Below are 17,836 nucleotides of genomic sequence, written 5' to 3'. Positions count from 1 at the left end.
CTTTGGTGGGCTTACCACCTCTTCATCAGCTGCCTCCTGTTACACCGGTGTTCTGTTTCTTCCTAATACGGGTGGCAGTGCAGTATAGTGTTGTGGTCAGGTGCGGATAGGGACTTGAAGGTCTCAGGCTGTGTAGCTTGGTACTCTGAGAAGGTGCAACACAAAGATCCAACAGAACTGCTGGTCAGATGTTAAGTGGATGCCAGGGTGGGTAGGACACTTTTTCAGTGAGTAGTATCCAAGCTGAACTCAGTCATTTAATCACCCCAGGTAAAACAAACCCACTTCCTAAATACATAAAGCTTCTACGGCTTGGCCAGCTGAGTAGCAGGAGACCTGGTCTAGCTATTACCACATATTGCGTATATTCTTCTGGAGATTCTCAGTTGTGTCTCCCGGGTTCAAAATACTGTAAGAAAATATCTAGCTGCAGGTGTGGATTAATGCCTACAGCCTAGAATAAACAGTTTCTAACTCTCTGCTGCCATAGAAGGATTTAATGGCTGGTGACTCTTTTGCGTGACACAGCTATTTAAGTTTTAACTCCCAAATGGAGAGTAAAACAAAGGGGGCAGGTATGATATTGGGTCAGGAACTATGTATTTGCATTGTATTAGTACCTAGGCATCTTGTTGTGTCAGGCAATGCACAAACATAGTCGAGAATCTGTTCCAGAACTTTCACTCTGTATTTGTGATTAAGTGAGATGTGTGAATGAGAGAGACAAATAAGGAGAGGGCATGACTAGGTACAAGTGAATCTGTTGTATAACAAGCAGTTGTATTGCGTAGCCATTATCAGATGGCAGCATTTTGTAGGCGTCATAGCAGAGATCAGTCATGAGGTAATAGTTTAATTTGGGGATTTTTTTTTTTAATGGAGTTTTCCCCATGCCTAATGGGAGCATGTGAGAACATAAAAGTCTTTGTGGGAGAAATACTAATGGGCAGTGTAGGCTGGCATCTTTGGTAGAGCAATGATGATGGCTGTCATGTCCAGAAAAACTGATAGGGTGAGGCTAAACCTTGAAGGGCCATAAACTTAGGGCTGCCATTGGAAAAGAGGAGTGGATGGAGGGATCTGAGGGCATGTGAGATCCGAATGGCAGCAATTTAAGTGGAAGATAGCAGAGTTGAGATGCAAGATGAGGGCCAGGATGAGAGATTTTGGTGGAGTGGAGAGAGGAAAGGCCAGATTAATAGAAATAAGTAATAAGAATTAGATATGGCCTGGATGTGTGAACCTAATGAGAGGGCAGTGTCAAAGATGACCCTTAGATTATAGGCCCAATGTGCTATGGGCTACTTTCCATGGGAGAGCAGGATGTTACCCTTGCTTGGTAACTTGGAGTTTTTTCTAGCTAGGTTGGGAGGGAGAAAGAGGTTTTATCAATATGCAGATTATGAGTGATTTCTTGCCTTGCTGATTAACAATACTCTCATTTAGCCATTTTAGTTTCTATTCTTGGGGAGAGGAATTTATGACCTTGGCTGATTTGTGGGTCCCTAGCTTGTGTCTCACATGGTGTGAACCATTTTTTATTTACTTCTAGGTGGCTCTGGCTCCTATTTTGGGATAAGTAGAGATGGACAGCATTTCTAATTTCTTTTGAGGGCCAGAAGAAGTTAGTAGTTATTGGTCCTTCAAGGCATATCTGTTCTATATATCTCTTACACGAGGTACTTGGCAACAAGTGCAGTAGCTGATGTTCAGAATCTTGTGACAATGCAGGACAAACCCTGGAGCCAACAGAACCTGAAGTTGTGTGAGTGTGGGAGGAAGAGGGGATTTAGACTATCAGAAGTGGAGGTGGGTCCTGAGTAGCCTTCCATTAATGCCTGCTCCTGAAGCACAGACGACTCGATTAGGTAATGAATTGGGTAGGGTGGGGCAGTGTCTCTATACAATTAATAGAGCAATAGATCCATCTTGCCCTTGTTTTGAAGGGATGCTTAAAATAAAAACAATGGATAGCTAAAACTATGAAGGAATTTTCATTTTTAAATTTTGGTTAACTGCATATATTCTTTGTTTTGCTTAGCTTAAACAGTGAAACTCAACTGGTCTGTTTCACTTCCTGTTTATGATCAGCCTCACTTTCTGGTTAAGCACTAGAACAATGGTGCTTTTTGACTTTCCAACACCCTAGGACAATATTTTTACTAACACTTTTGAAAACCCTTAAACTAACTTGTAATATTAGGCCGAAACATTAGCTGCCTTAAAAAACAAAACCTACTGAAACCTAAATTACTAAAGTGTTACTTTAAAGGAGAAACTTAGCTATTGAAAACATAACCATGGCTGCATCCAAACTTCTAACACTCCCAGAGATACTGTTTCACTGGCCATAATATTCAGTGTCTGAGTTTAGTTGAATAATGCTAGGGCAGATTAACAGTCAATGTTTCTGAGTGTTACACTCTTTAAAAAGTGTATTACTTATTAGTAGTGAAGCTGGCCCACAGCAGCCCATTGTGTGACTGAAGCGTGAAGGTGATATGAAATACAACAGGAACATTGGACAAGGCATTCCATATCTTATGCTGCTTTTTCGTACTTCAGTGACATCTGGTGGCCCACTATCCTGTTGACTTAAACTACACTAATTATGCCAAATAGCTATTTCCTAGGAAAACAAACAAACTAAAAGTATATTGGTGTTCATTCACACGTATTCAGGATTGAAATCAGAGCACCCCCTTCAATTTCCTTAAAACTTAACTCTGTTGAAAGATTAATTACTGAAATCAAAACAGCAGTCTGTCTAGTTTAGGAATACTTAGATATGCAAGCTCAGTTTAAGAATTGCTATCTCCAGCCTAATTACCAACAATGGTAGCTTACTTTAATTGCAACAAGGTTCTCTCACCCTTTATTTTTCCCAGGTATTTGTAGCCAAAAAGAATGTAACCACTTGTATGCACTAAAATATAGTTAATCCTTTAGTTACTGGACTAAATATCCTCCGAACCGCGTTGGGTGACATGTGAAGCAGAATACTTGTGGCAAAATTAAGCTATTCTAATTGTCATATGCAATTGGTACAGAGAGACAGTACTGGAGAAATGTTATGAATTAGGTTTTGGAAGAACTATGAACAAATGAGTTTTTAGAGTATATCTATTGAAAAGATGTTTAGTTTGTAATTAAAATGTTCTTCCTTTAGTTTTTGCAAAACTAAAATCTTGCTTACATTTCACTAGGGGCAGAATCAAACCCTCTGGTTCACAGAGAGCCAGATCTTCAAGAAAGCAAGACCATAATATTGCAGTTTTTGTCCACTAGCAATTGGGGCCAGAGTGTCAAAGGAATTCAGCATGCTAGGTGCTGATTGTCAAAAGAAATCTGGCCCACGTGGGAGATACTGAACGCTTAAAAATGTGACCCTATTGCTCTGTCTCTATGCACAGCTCACCAATGATGTCATTAGCTATTCCTCCTGGAATAGAGGTTAAGTGTCTGCCTCACTGTTGCACATCGGGCCAGACACTGCACTGTTAATTCACACCTTACTCATGCTGCAGTCTATTAAGGGAGTTTAAAGATGCTACCACCTGAAGTTGGTAATGTGCAAGAGTGACTCACAAGACATGTGTGACGAGTTAGCATTTTTTCTCTAAAACTTAGATTTGACCCGTCTGTGTTCACAGAATGTTTTTCTGCAGTAGTTTCTAGAGATTTACTAAAATAACTTCAGAAGGCAAATGCTAACGTCTAAAACAAGCACTTCAGCGAGTCGTTGCAAGCACTTCACCATGAATATGGTCTAGCAATTGACATTCCATTAGAATACTCAAACAGTAATTCCAGTACCACTGTAACATCAAGTATAGTTGGCCTCTGTATGATAAAGTCTTTGTGTCTCCTGTGTAAGGAAAATAAGTGTCCTTGAGCTTTTCCCCCCTGTTTATCCTAAAACTTCACTTAACTACATCACAAACAATTCACAACTTGGATTTTGTTTAGTGAGCAGGTCACTGACTCTTGTGTCCTGCAATACTCAAGTATCTGTGATCAGAAGCTTCACAGGAAATCACAATATTGCAGATGCTGCTGCACTGTGATTTTCAAATCTCTCTTTAGTGTTGTGTTTGTGAGGCTCAAAACTAAGCCTAAAAATAAGCTTGGAAAGACAATGGTCCACTGCCTGATTAGAGGAGGAAACCCATGGTGGTGATAATGCCTGCCTAATCCTCTCAGAGCCCTTTTCAGTATTCAAATTTTGAAATGAAATTCGTCCATGATTTTTGGCAAAATGCAAGGAGAGAGAAGGAAGTTCCTTCCTTATTCCCCCCCAAATATTCTAAAGTGTTCAGTTTCTGTCAGCAAAAATCCCTACAGTAAAACATTCTGAGATTCCATTGGTAGATCAAATAATTATCCACTTTCCCTTAATCCTGATTCATGTGGAGTCCGGTAGTAATATCGGAGATATGTGACCCGCATCACCACAGTATCAGAGCATCAAGATCTTTTAATGTATTGATCCTTGCAACACCCCTGTGAGCAAGGCAGTGCTATTGTCCCCTTGTTACAGATGGGAACTGAGGCAGAGACTAAGCTCACACGGGAAGTCCGTAGTAGAGCAAAGACTTGTAGCCAGGTTTCCCAAGTCCTAGGCTAGTACCCTAGTCACTGGATCATCTTGTCTCTCCTCCTTTTTTCCCTCTGCCAAAGAGGCCATCTTTGGTTCTAAAGAGTCTCCCTGAGTCCTGGCACCTGGGAAAGGTTATTATTAAGATCTTCTCCATTCACTCTTTGAGGCCTTCACAGAATTGTGTAGTACTTTTTCTTCATGCACAACGGGTTATCTTGTATTTACCTTGTCCAATCTTGCCTTGAGTGCAAGGTAGAATATGTTTTGCAACTTAAATTTCTCAGCAAAGCCCACAGGGCTGGATCTCCTTTTCCTGCAGAAGCTCTATCATGGGAACCTTAATTTTCAGTGCAAGTGGCTAGACTTGTGGGAGGATCGTCATTTCAGGAAATGACTACACTGGGTGAAGTTCCTCATAACTTGATTGCAAAATTGAGACTTCACTTAATGCACTTAGGAAAGACTTTGAAACTTGCCTTTATGCACTGTGGATCATGCAGAACTCTGTGCTAGAGGAGTCCAGTGGAATGAATGAGTTCACAGGCCTTCAGTCCCAGCAGCCCCCTGGCTCACAGAGTTATGGGGCTACTGCACCAACTACAAGTACTTCTCAGTTCTTACAGACACCAGGAAATGTTTCAGCAAAGAGATCTTACCTAGCAGTTGGTGTGCTGTGCTATATCAACTTACTCAACTACATGGATTGGTTTATTGTATCAGGTAAGACTCTTCCTCCTCTCTCTTAGAAAGAACAAACTACAGTTCTCAGCAACTCTGTTCATTCCACAGTTAACGGGGAAACCTCTGGCTTTAAGCTGTTTATCTGTGAAAATAAAAGTAAATTATTCAGAAACACAGACTGTTTAACACTTGTTTGCTTTGGTCTGTTGGTCACACTTCCTGTCAAAGTGCCATTTATAGATTTTAATAATTGTTAAATGTCCATAAACTTTTAAGCAACCTCCAACTATTCATGTCTATAACATGTGTTAATCATTTATTAACCCTTAAACCATTTATAAATGGAACCCAGGTATAAAGGGCAACTGATCTGGTTCTAAGTAATGACTTTGCAGAGCTTTGACAAAGATGCTTTTCTGGGGCTGTAGACAGGCAGCTCACAATATCTACCTCCTGTGGGCTTTTCTCCCATCTGCCTGGGGAAGTGAGTGGGGGATTACTGCCCTCTGCTTGCTTTAGACAGTGCTCCCATTGGAACTAGTGAGCCTTGCTTGAAAAAGGACTAATGATGAGATCATCCCTGACTCTCTTGTCTTATGGTGGGGATTAAAGGAGCAAAAAACCTACTCTTTTGGCCAAAATTTTGTCAGGGAAAGGCTGGCTTTATCTTCTGCCCCAGTGGAAACTATGTGATCTCTGCAGTTAGGAGTTTCACATAACTTTGGGAGGAGTTGAGGCTAGAGGAGACCCATTCTCCATTTCATTGCCCTTCAGAATCACATATAGTTCTCTGAATAAGCTCATGCTGACTTAGGAGGATGGTGTTAACTGAAATATGTTTCAATTCTCAGAGTTATATATCTCCTTTTGTTTGCCAGTTAAAATGGCTACTTATGCAGTATAGCAATATCCTGTACATCAGCTTGAAGTCAAGCTGTAGTGCAGAATTCTTGCATCAGCCACCTTCCTTTTTAACCCTTCTGTCCCTTTGGATGTCAGAACCCTTAAGTAAAAGGTATGTCTACACAGCCCATGACAGCGAGCCTCCCAGTGTGGTTTGGCACACTTTGGCTACCAGGGTTTGCACTGATGCTGTAAAAATAGCTCTGTCAACAGCATGGGAAGTTGCGGCTCAGGCTGGAGCTCAGGCTCTGAAGCCTAGGGAAGGGCAGGTGTGCTTCAGAGCCTGAGCTTCAGCCTGAGCCGCAACTTCCCATGCTGTTGACAGAGCTATTTTTGGAGTACTATTGTGAGTCCTGCTAGCCCGAGTCTGTGTAGGTATACCCAAAGTGTCTGGCTTTTAATAAGTTTGAACAGAAAAGTAGGGGAGGTGTGTGCATCAACTTGCAAGGGTACTGAAGGCTATGGAGAAGTTGTGGTTTTCTGTTCTTAACACTTCTCTTCAATATACAATCTGCTTTGCTCTGACCCTCAGCCATAAGAGACCTTTTGTCTGTGTGCATCTAATTATATGAAGGGAAAGGATAGAATAGAATCTGTCAAATGTTTCTTCAAGTGTTGATAATTACGGTCATTTGAACTTTGCCCCTCTTGTTTGTAATCCCATTGCTGGGGGTTAAGGTCAATACTTTCCAACTTGGTTCCCACTAAAAGTTATACACCTAAATAACTGGCCTGAATTTCAGAGGTGACTATCATCTTTGGCTCCTATTGACTTGTGTGGCTTGGTATGTGACAGCTAGAGAATTATTTAGGTGGATAATTTTAGGTAGCATTCAAACTGAAAATTTTTTAGCCTGGGTTGGAATGCTCAATTTGCATGTGTGGAGAATTCTACTTGCAATTCCAGTTGCAGTTTTACTTTGATACCTTAGTTTCTGCATTTCCTGTTGATCCGTGGTGCTGTGCGTTGATAAATAGCTACGCAGCTCTACCCTAGAGGCATGGATAAAAGGGTTTAGTTTGATTGATTTCTAGTGTGGTAAAATCTTGACTATTAAAAGTCTGTCTCAATCATTGAAATAACTTCAGATTTTAAGTGTGGTTCTGCTCTGAAAAGTGACTAAAAATGTCACTGGAGTTTCATGTGTTGTACATCAATGTTTGTTTGGTTTGTTTTTTTCTCATTCTAAGCCCTGCAAATTTATCCTGGGACATGAAAATCAAAGTCTGAGGGTCTACACAGTCTCTAAAAGCAAAGGGTTTGGAGGCAAAGTTCTGCCTTCAATTACACTTGTGTTTTCTATAATGAAGGCACAGGGATTGTACACATGATATGTACACATGATTGCAGAAACTGACTGGTGAAGGAAAATAGACTCTCCAGTCACTGAGGGAGCTTGCAAGAGTAGTAGACTACAAAAAATAATCTGTTGCTTGCATGTGAAGAATATAATCAGAAGAAATTAAGAATCAAATATGGAATCTCAGTGTTACTGCTAGTCTCATTTCAAAGTCACTTTAATCAGTCATCAAAGAAGGCCACATTCAACAGTTGCTTGTCTATCACACTATTGGAGATTAGAGAGTGGCACCATGTCTCTTCATTAAAATTCTTTAAATTCCTTTTTCAAAAACAGAAAAATAAACTAAACCGAGTAATACAAGAAGTAAGAAATTGATAAAATATCCTTTATTATAGTCAGACTAAAGGAATACAAATACATCCCTGTATCTTTGTTGTTTAAGCCTCTGCTATCTATTTTAAATTTTATCTCAGGAAAGGGCTGGTGTGTGATTAAAAGATAAGTGTGTGCTAGCTACAAATGCAGCCTAAAAATAATGATGGTCATGATACTGTGTAAATGCCATGTTTTATCACAACTGCATTAATGCATCCATATTATGTCGAATCCCAGTGTTTTTCCCTGATGTAAAGTCAAACAGTTTTGAAAGAAACTAACATTTCTTTCAATAATTTTTAATAAGCTGGAAGTTCAAATTTTGCCACTGTCTCAATTAATTAAGAGGAAGTACATCAACCAGCTCTTCACACCTTTATATAAACCAGATGCAGAAATATCAAATAATTCTTTATCTTTGCAAGCTTGTAGTGTTTGTCAGTGTCATGGGGATTACAAAAATCCTTTGTCAGAAAATTGCTCTCCTACATGTGCCTCAGTTTGCCCCAGCAAAGTGGGTACAAAACATCAAGCTCTTGTCAGGATAACAGTCTTTCCAAATGGTGGAAACCATTTTTAGAGAACTATTATACTAATCACTAGCGTTTATTTCTTTTAGCCTTCAACTCGTAATAAGGACTATTATAACCATTTATACTCTTTGGAGAGAGACAGAAATCAGAGCACCTCTGCACACTGGAAATGTTAAAACTCATCCTTAACAGAATTTTAGAAATAACTTTTGCTTATCCTAAACATTTCAGGATCTCTAGCTTAATGCTAAAAGCGCACTAAATTAAACTACGATCTATTCTATTTTATTTCCCATTGGGTCCGTATAAACCAGTGGTTCCCAAACTTGGTTTGTGGCTTGTTCAGGATAAGCCCCTGGCGGGCCATGAGACACTTTGTTTTCCTGAGCGTCCGCAGGTACGGCCTCTCGCAGCTCCCAGTGGCTGCGGTTCACCGTTCCCGGCCAATGGGAGCTGCAGGAAGCGAACCAAGTTTGGGAACCACTGGTCTAAACCTTGAATTGTAAACTGTTTATACATCACTATGCACACACATGGCTCTGTAGAAATTAGATGGAAATCCTGGCTGAGTTGAGTCTTGCAAGATCTCCACAGTAGGATGACTATGAATGGCCTGAAGAAAGTGATGGAAACTTCACAATAACTAGTTTATTAATGTATACAAGATGCTATGGAAGGTTTAAAGATTACACTTCAGTTTAAAGATTAGAGCCCCCATGAAAATTAATGAGCCAAACTCACCGCCTCTGTGCAAACCCTTGACTTGAAGTGAGTCTTCAGGTTAGCAAATGAGTAAAATGGCAACTACTGAGGAATGATACACTCTGCTATAGCTGCATAATTATAAATTTTTTCTTTGTTGCAGGGGTGCTGGTAGATATAAAGAAGTACTTTAACATCAGTGATGGCAGTGCAGGCTTGCTGCAGACAGGTAAAGAGATGTCACACTACTGGGAGCAGCTTCGCCTGCTCCACATCCATGTTGCCTGTCTCTAAAATGAAGTCTAGTTCTTCCCTGCTCCTTATTTTTTGCAGTTCCCCACTGTCCTGTTGATTTCGGCTTTGAACTTTAAAATGTTTAGTCAGTTTGGTCACAAATACAAGACTGAAAGTCACTGGCTAAAGTCTGACCAAGCCTGCAGCCTTCCAGGAGTAAAGAAAGTCCTTGCCTGTTTGTGGTCACCACTTAGGGTGACCAGATGTCCCTATTTTATAGGGACAGACCCAGTATTTGGGACTTTTTCTTATATACGCACCGATTACCTCCCACCCCCGTCCCGATTTTTCACATTTGCTATCTGGTCACCCTATGGTCAGTAAAGTTCTTATGGCACTTAAATCATAAGAATTGAGGGGGGTTAAACTTGGTTTCTCACCTAAATTCCAACTTGGGCAATAAAAATCTGAATATAAAAATTCTCCTTGAGGTCACCATTGGGAAATATATTTGCTTCCTGCCCTGAACACAACAGGTAAAATTCTGACCTCGTCAAATCCATTGACTCCAGGATATAAATAGAGCAGGCTAACCAATTAAAGAGCTCTTTTTTCCATAAAGCAATTGGCATGAATGAAAGTTCTACATAAACTGGTCATTGTGTGTAATCCCTTTGTTTTACTTTTAACTGTTGGGTATCTTTCAGACTCTGTAAAATGATCAGTTCCAGAATTAGAACTCTTTAACTGAATTCAATAGTATTTAAGGGTGTACTCCCTTTTAGAGCATGCTTTGGGAATAACCAATCCATTCTGGATGGTGACATGACCTAGTAAGCTGGGTTGACAGTGTCTGAACTGTAGCTGCAGAGTCTGGAGGCGCAACCTTAAGCTGAATTTTTGGTGTCTCCCATGGTCTATTGAGGTACTTGGGGGAAGTGTCTTTCAGCTATGTATATAAAAGAGTAACTTAGTAACACATTTCATCCAGTTTATTGCTTTAAACATGTTCATGGGTTCTGTCATGTCCATCCGTAAACTTCGATAGCTAGAAAAGCCACTGCCTAAGACAGAATGAATAAATCCAAACATCTTGTAACTAGAGAAGAGCCAGGGATATACAAATGGGAATTGTTTGGATCTGGAGGGTTGGCTCAGAGCTCTCTACTCACAAATTGCACTTCTGCAACCTCAAAATTGGGCATTCAGCCTAATAAGTAGCACATGTCAAGTATCAGAGGGGTAGCTGTGTTAGTCTGTATCCACAAAAACAACAAGGAGTCCAGTGGCACCTTAAAGACTAATGGATTACTAACAGTAGCACACGGTATCCCTCTCTGGGGATATCATATAAGAATAATATGACCAGCATTGTCACTGCTCTTGCTTTGCATTGCAGTCTTCATCTTCTTTTTTTCGCTGTCTGCACCCTTCTTTGGATACCTTGGTGACCGGTACAACAGGAAAGTCATCCTCAGTGTTGGTATCTTCCTCTGGTCAGGTGTGACGTTAGGCAGCTCATTCATCACTGAATCGGTATGTCACTTACTTATTTGGAATGGTACTTAGAGAAATCAGCTGCCTGAGTCTTTCAGTGACTCATGGAACTTTTGTTCTGATCACGTTATAGTTTGTAAAAGCTTTCAGGCAGCACCCTGGAGCTTACTCCTCGAAACATGAGTAAATGGGCTTTGTGCAGAAAAGCTCTACAGGGAATGATATCCTGTCCCTTCCGGGCCATAGAGCACCGTGAAGCTATTCTACAGCTGCTGCTCTAGTATTCTTAGCTTTGTCCTTTCCCTCTTGCTGAGCATGTGCATTGGAGTGTGGGGGATTGGCTGGTGAATCTGTGGAACTACTGACCATGCCTTGCAATGCCCCCTGGTGACACCCCAAGAATTCACCACATGCTGCTGCAGAAGGAAGCTTGAAAAGTACAGCTTTGTGGTGTGAGGGGCTGCAGGTGTGGGAGGAGACAGCACTCTGAAGTCAATGGGAGTCATGAATGAATAAATGCCAAGCACTACAGGATTTGGCCCAGTCACTTCAGCTGCCCTTCTTAGATCCTCCAGTTTAGTGAGGCTACCGTAGTAACCATAGGGGACTCGAAGTGTTCTCCCTGTTGTAAACACTGGTAACTGTAATGACCCTGGCAGAGGCAGCTAAGACCTTGTCTACACTAAGGGCTTGTCTTCACTACTGGCTAGATTGATGCAGCGGGCATCCATTTAGTGGCTCTGGTGAAGATGAGATAAGTTAATGTGAGAGCGCTCTCCTGTCAACTTCAATACTCTACCTCCCCAAGAGACGGTAGCTGTGTCGGTGGGAGAACATCTCCTGTCGACATAGTGCAGTTTAGACACTGCTGTAAGTCAATCTAAGTTATGTTAACTTAAGTTACATAATTTAACTAACGTAACTTAAGTCAACTTACATTACCCCCTTAGTTAGAGTAGACCAGGCCTTAAACTCCCATCCCATGAGAAACATACTTCCTTAAGAGGTAGCTTCCTTTTAATGTGTGCTTTTTGGATCTTAATGCCTCTTCTGTCCCCAGTACTCCTGGATATTCTTCCTTTCACGAGGATTTGTTGGCATCGGCACAGCCAGTTACTCCACCATAGCGCCTACCATCATTGCGGACCTGTTTGAGAGGGACCAAAGGACCTGTATGTTGTCTGTCTTCTATATCTTCATCCCAGTTGGAAGGTTTGTCTGCTCACCAGTAACTGGCACTTCTTGAAGCACTTTCTGGAAAGAACTAGAACACATATGCCATAACTTGACTAAGTCATGTTGGTTTGTGCCTTAGACTAAGCTTTTTAGGGCAGGGTCTGTTACCTGTTTGGCACTCTTAAATAGAGCTGGTTGGATTTTTTCATGTTTACTTTTTCAACTAAGAATGGCTTTTAGACCAATCTTTTTTCTTGTGGAAAACTTTGATTTCGGGGGAAAAATCGAATTTTTTTAACAAAACAAAAGCAAACTGAAAAGCAGAATTTTTTTGGAATACCCAAAGCTCTTTAGCTTTTTGGTTTTTCCTTAAAAGTATTGTCAAGGAGGGTGGTTTAAAAAAAAAAATTCCCATGAAAAACTTGCACTTTTGAAACAGCTCTAAATATACAAAGAATAAGGTATTAAAAATGTGGTTTGCTTTCTTAATACAAAACCTCCTCTGAGAGTGGGGAAATAATGGTCTTACAGATCAGCTGTCCAGAGTCCTACCGTGTGTTAGTGACAGTCAGGACTAGAGCTCAGTCTCCCAGTTAAAGCTAAAGGAAGGAACCACTGCAGAGCTTAATTCATACGGTTTACCCAAACAAGGTCTTGCAGTGAACCAGTGTGTGGGCTGCCTGGATTTGGATGCTTGGGTCTAATTACACAGAATAAATGAAAAGGAGTACTTGTGGCACCTTAGAGACTAACCAACTTATTTGAGCATAAGCTTTTGTGAGCTACAGCTCACTTCATCGGATGCATACTGTGGAAAGTGTAGAAGATCTTTGATGCACACAAAGCATGAAAAAATACCTCCCGACACCCCGCTCTCCTGCTGGCAATACCTCCCCACACCCCGCTCTCCTGCTGGCAATAGCTTATCTAAAGTGAACTTTAGATAAGCTATTGCCAGCAGGAGAGCGGGGTGTGGGGAGGTATTTTTTCATGCTTTGTGTGCATCAAAGATCTTCTACACTTTCCACAGTATGCATCCGATGAAGTGAGCTGTAGCTCACAAAAGCTTATGCTCAAATAAATTGGTTAGTCTCTAAGGTGCCACAAGTACTCCTTTTCTTTTTGCGAATACAGACTAACACGGCTGTTACTCTGAAACAGAATAAATGTTTATTCCCAGGGGAAACACACCTTTTATCTCAGGGGTGGGCAAACTTTTTGGCCCGAGGGTCACATCGGGGAATAGAAATTGTATGATGGGCTATGAATGCTCACAAAATTGGGGTTGGGGTGTGGGAGGGGGTGAGGGCTCTGGCTGGGGATGGGGGCCAGAAATGAGGAGTTAGGGTGCATGAGAGGGCTCCGGGCTTGGGCAGGGGGTTGGGGTGTGGGAAGGGGTACAGGCTCCAGCTGGGGGTGCGGGCTCTGGGGTGGGGCTGGGGATGAGAGGTTTGGGGTGCAGGAGGGTGCTCCATGTTGGGATCGAGGGGTTCAGAGGGCGGGAGGGGGATCAGGGCTGGGGCAGAGGTGTGGGGAGAGGCTTAGAGATGCAGGCTCCAAGCGGCACTTACCTCAAGTGGCTCCTGGAAGCAGCAGCATGTCCTTTCTCCAGCTCCTACGCAGAAACTACCAGGTGGCTCTGCACGCTGCCCCGTCCGCAGGCACCGCCCCTGCAGCTCCCATTGGAGCACCGGATGGGGCCATTGGAGCATGTAGGAGCCAGAGCGGGGCCATACCGCAGCTTCTGGGAGCTGCGTGGTGCGGCCCCCGATCCTGCACCCCACTGGAGCACCGGAGCGGGGCAAGCCCCAGACCCTGCTCCACAGTGGGAGTTCACAGACCAGCTTAAAACTGTTGGCGGGCTGTAGTTTGCCCACCCCTGTTCTATCTGATAACCTGGATAATACTCTCCCCTACCTTGCTTCTTCGCCTTGCCCCTACCTCCCCTCCTCCCCATTTACCATTACCTTCATGGGGGGAGTGTGGGCAAGCCAGAGGCATCATCACATTGCTTCTGTGCCTTCGTGGGCCTGGGAAACCCTTTTCTAGGATAGTCCCAACAGGATTGAGTAACTGCTCCCCAATCTTAACATTTTGTGTGGGGCTGCTGGATAAGGGCCAATCTCCCATTGTCCTCCAAATCTGTCCTCTGGGGGAAAGGTAACCTGACCACCTGTGGTTCAACAGTAGGGACACGCAGAGTGTGTCTGTACTATGAAAAATCAGTACCTGTTTTTCAGCATCGGCATACTTACATAAATATTAATATAAATGTGGCTTGGATATTACCACCATTTCAAACCTGCTCTGAGCAGGTTACAATGCCTAAACCCAACTAGTTTCTCTGGGAGCTACAATTGAATAGGCCTCACTGGTAGGAAATGCCTGCAAAAATATTCCTCTATGCTCCTCTCTATACAAATCCTACCCCTGCAGGGCCTTGGGGTCTCACTGCACCAATGGAAACTAATGTAGTCTTGGCATCCCATTTTGTCTTTTACAGTGGTCTTGGTTATGTTCTGGCATCTAGTGTAACACAGGCTGCTGGTCACTGGCATTGGGCATTCAGGGTGAGTCCTTCCTCTCACTGCTCAGTACTGATCCACTCTTTGTAAAATCCTGGTTTTGACTGGGATCCATATAGCCTATTGGGGTCTGTATCATTAGGATTTCAATCTCATGTCACTGTGTCTCAACAAGAATGTTAGAAGGGTTTTAAAGAAACAAAATATAAGAATGAATGGAGGGGAACATAGTTACCAACAGAGAAGAGAGTTGCAGTCCTATGACCTTCCATTAAAGCCCCCCTTTCTTACGTGAATTCACTATTTAATGCAACTCTTTCTGGAGGGTGAGTGGCATTTTAAGGTTTCATGACTGTAACTGTGCTAAACGCAAGGATGGGTGAACTGCAGAGCTGCCGTCCAGTCAATTTTTAGGTGGAACATTGGATCCTCCTTCGCTTCATAGGCACCCCTTAATTACAGACCCATTTGGAAGAGCTACAGTGGACTGATGGGTAGCTGGTGGTGGGCCTAGAGGCCTTTTCAAACAGAGGCACCTAAAAACTAAAGTGGTCATCACTTTGGTATATAATCATGTCATTCTGCAGAGAAATTGTTACAAGAGGAACCAGTTTTTTTAAAATACTGCTGGAAATAACCCCTAGTCCAGTCTTGTGTTAGTCATATTGCTGTGATGAATGCTCTGCCCTTATAGGACATTTCACATCTTCAAAGCACTTGATAAATCTTCCTAACTCACCTGCAAAGTATGTCAGCTAGTATCAGTGGGGCAAAGAGGACATGGGGTTTGTCTTAGGGATGCACAGAAAATGAGTGACAGCTGGGACTAGAATTCTGGAATACTTGACTTGTATTCCCAAGCTCAATTCTTCTATATTATGCTGCTCAAAATGTCCTGAATAACCCCCCTGCTGAGGTACTTGCAGGATTAGAAGTGTGCATGTGGGTGTGAATGCTTTTCTAGGTGCAGAAGGGATGCTATGGCTCCCATATCTGGTGACCCTCCCGCTCGAGATCCCAACATTGAATCGTGGGGATTCCCTCCCCTTACATTTTTCTCCAGGATCATGGGGAAGGGAACAGTGCCTTTGCATAGGAGAATGCATAAGGGTTGGGGAACATACTGCGTCTTTTCACCAACATCACCAAAAGGATTTCTCCCCTGAGAGAAAAGCTAATTATGCCTAGGAGATGCATGCAACTGGGTCTAGGCTTGTCTGCAGCTTCCCTAAATGTAAATCTTTAGGAGCAATGTCACAACTTTCTTTTGCTATTAACTGGCCTTCAGTATTAGAGGAAAAGTGACCATGACCTTACTCCAGTTTTGTCTCTACAGATAACTCCTTGTATGGGTGTTATAGCAGTGGCTCTTCTGATTCTACTGGTCCCTGATCCAACCCAGGATGCCCCTGAGGGACATAGAGGCCAGAGCATCTCTAACACAACTCAGGGAGCAGATAAGAAGTCTGGTGCCGAGAGTACTGCCAGCACGACCTGGTGTGAAGATGTCAAGTCCCTCAGCAAGAAGTAGGTGGTTATGGCTGCAAAGACTACACCCCGCCTCAAAAGGCTATTAAACCAATAGAGCAATTCCAAATTCAGAAAGCTGCCATATTCTACATGCAGGTCCTCTACATCCATATGCTGTTGGGCATGTAAGATCACAGAGATGTCTGTAATGAATCCCCCTTCCTTAATTACTGATAAACTTACTACCTGTGAGACTAAGAACTGATCTGCACTGGTCACTGCAAGATGCAAAGCAGCTAGTCTTTGGGACAGAGGGAACAGGGATGTCTGGCTCACTTATTACTGGAGAGACTCTGTTAGAATTGCCTATCCAATTTAGAAATGGGCCTGAACTCTAGCACTGGTTCAGTCTAGCTGATACTGTCATTCAGTTTGAATCCTGATCCAAACCTGCCTCCAAACTTAACCTTCCTGGGGCTCTATGTTGGGATTCAGTTCAGGGCTATAACTTCACAACTCTGGCCCATCCCTAGCATGTAGAAATGTTTGTGGTCTCCCATGAGGCTATCTATTGCTGTGATTAGTTGGACTCAAATGAAATATAAATCCAGTGTAGAGGAACTCCTCACCTGCTTGTGGTAGACCAAACATAATCCTATTCCTAGGTGTACAGCTGACGGGGCTGAGAGTTCACCCCAACAAACAAGGGGCGGTCCCAAGTGTTGGGTATTTTGGCAATTAGGTTGCAACATCTTGAGTCATGGTATGAGGATGAACAACCCAAATGCTCCTTCAGATCCAAGCAAATGGAGCACATTAGAGGGCAGAAAGAGCTGTGCTACAACCAGTTGATCCCAGTTCAAAGTAGCCTTGCGGGCCCTAGACTTTATGGTCTATAGGGTGCTTGGAGGTCTCAGATGACAGGAGATACAGGAAAACGAGGTGTCTTTATAACAGGTCTGAGAGCCAATTGAACACCTGCCAATTAGGAACAGGCCAGATAATTCTACACTACTACTGTCTCACTGCTGCCTCATGTCTCCCTGTTTGTCTTGTCTTTATACTTTGACGATAAGCTCTCTGGAGCAGGGACTGTCTTTTGTTCTTTCGGCATATTGCCTAGCACAGAGGGGTCCTGGTCCAAGACTGATGTTCCTGGGCACTACACTAATACAAATAACAAATGAAGACAAGCAGCAATTCAAATGACTGAATGCCCTGTGGGGCTTTCTAACGGAATCTGTCTCATTCCTAGTGTTCTGCAGCAGCAGGAGCAGCGCACTATTGCTAATAATTATTCAGCCCTGTGAATCTATAATGCCTTCTGCAATCAGAGTAAAAGGCTCTCCCTTCCCCTAAGAGCTTCCAGAACAGGGGCCTGCCTGCTCTGTGCTTACTGCTTACTGCTGGACATATGTTTGTGACCAGTTGTGACTTGAGCAGGGCTACACTTGGTAGTAAATGTTTGCCTCTCCCAACCTTGCTCCTTTAGGGGAATGCTGGGCTCAGGATCTGTTGCCATGGAGTATCAGTTCCTCAGCTCTGAAAAGTGCCTAGAGGAAGACATGGCTGGCAGCAGGGGGGAAATAAGAACAGGAAAATCCATATCTCTCAGTGGTGCCATTACTTGGGACCAATGTGCTGTTGAACTTTGTGCCTAGGTGTTAGTGTTAATACCATTGTGTGATCATTTCCTTTTCATGATGCTGAATTTGTGGCTGTCTCCTAAGGAATGTTGTATCAGTACTTCTCAGGCAGTCTTGCATGTATTGAATAGTCTGCTGCAGTGCCTTATGATATCAGGGGGCTAGATCCTGCAAGATCAGGACTTAGATT

General features: G+C 42.8%; 1 protein-coding gene across 1 annotated transcript in view; it reads left to right on the top strand.

Moving 5' to 3' along the window:
* Window positions 1-5,094: 5,094 nt before the first annotated feature.
* Window positions 5,095-17,836, top strand: part of SPNS3 (SPNS lysolipid transporter 3, sphingosine-1-phosphate (putative)) — a 46,120-nt gene continuing 33,378 nt past the window's right edge. Inside the window, exons 1-6 of the mRNA XM_077836500.1 lie at window positions 5,095-5,320; window positions 9,262-9,327; window positions 10,732-10,868; window positions 11,890-12,041; window positions 14,509-14,575; window positions 15,867-16,057. Coding sequence (XP_077692626.1) covers window positions 5,095-5,320; window positions 9,262-9,327; window positions 10,732-10,868; window positions 11,890-12,041; window positions 14,509-14,575; window positions 15,867-16,057 — 839 coding nt within the window. The remainder of the gene's footprint in view (window positions 5,321-9,261; window positions 9,328-10,731; window positions 10,869-11,889; window positions 12,042-14,508; window positions 14,576-15,866; window positions 16,058-17,836) is intronic.

The sequence above is a fragment of the Eretmochelys imbricata genome, chromosome 17, assembly GCF_965152235.1.
Source record: "Eretmochelys imbricata isolate rEreImb1 chromosome 17, rEreImb1.hap1, whole genome shotgun sequence".
Lineage (NCBI taxonomy): Eukaryota > Metazoa > Chordata > Testudines > Cheloniidae > Eretmochelys > Eretmochelys imbricata.
This window is presented reverse-complemented; position numbering and strand designations above follow the sequence as displayed.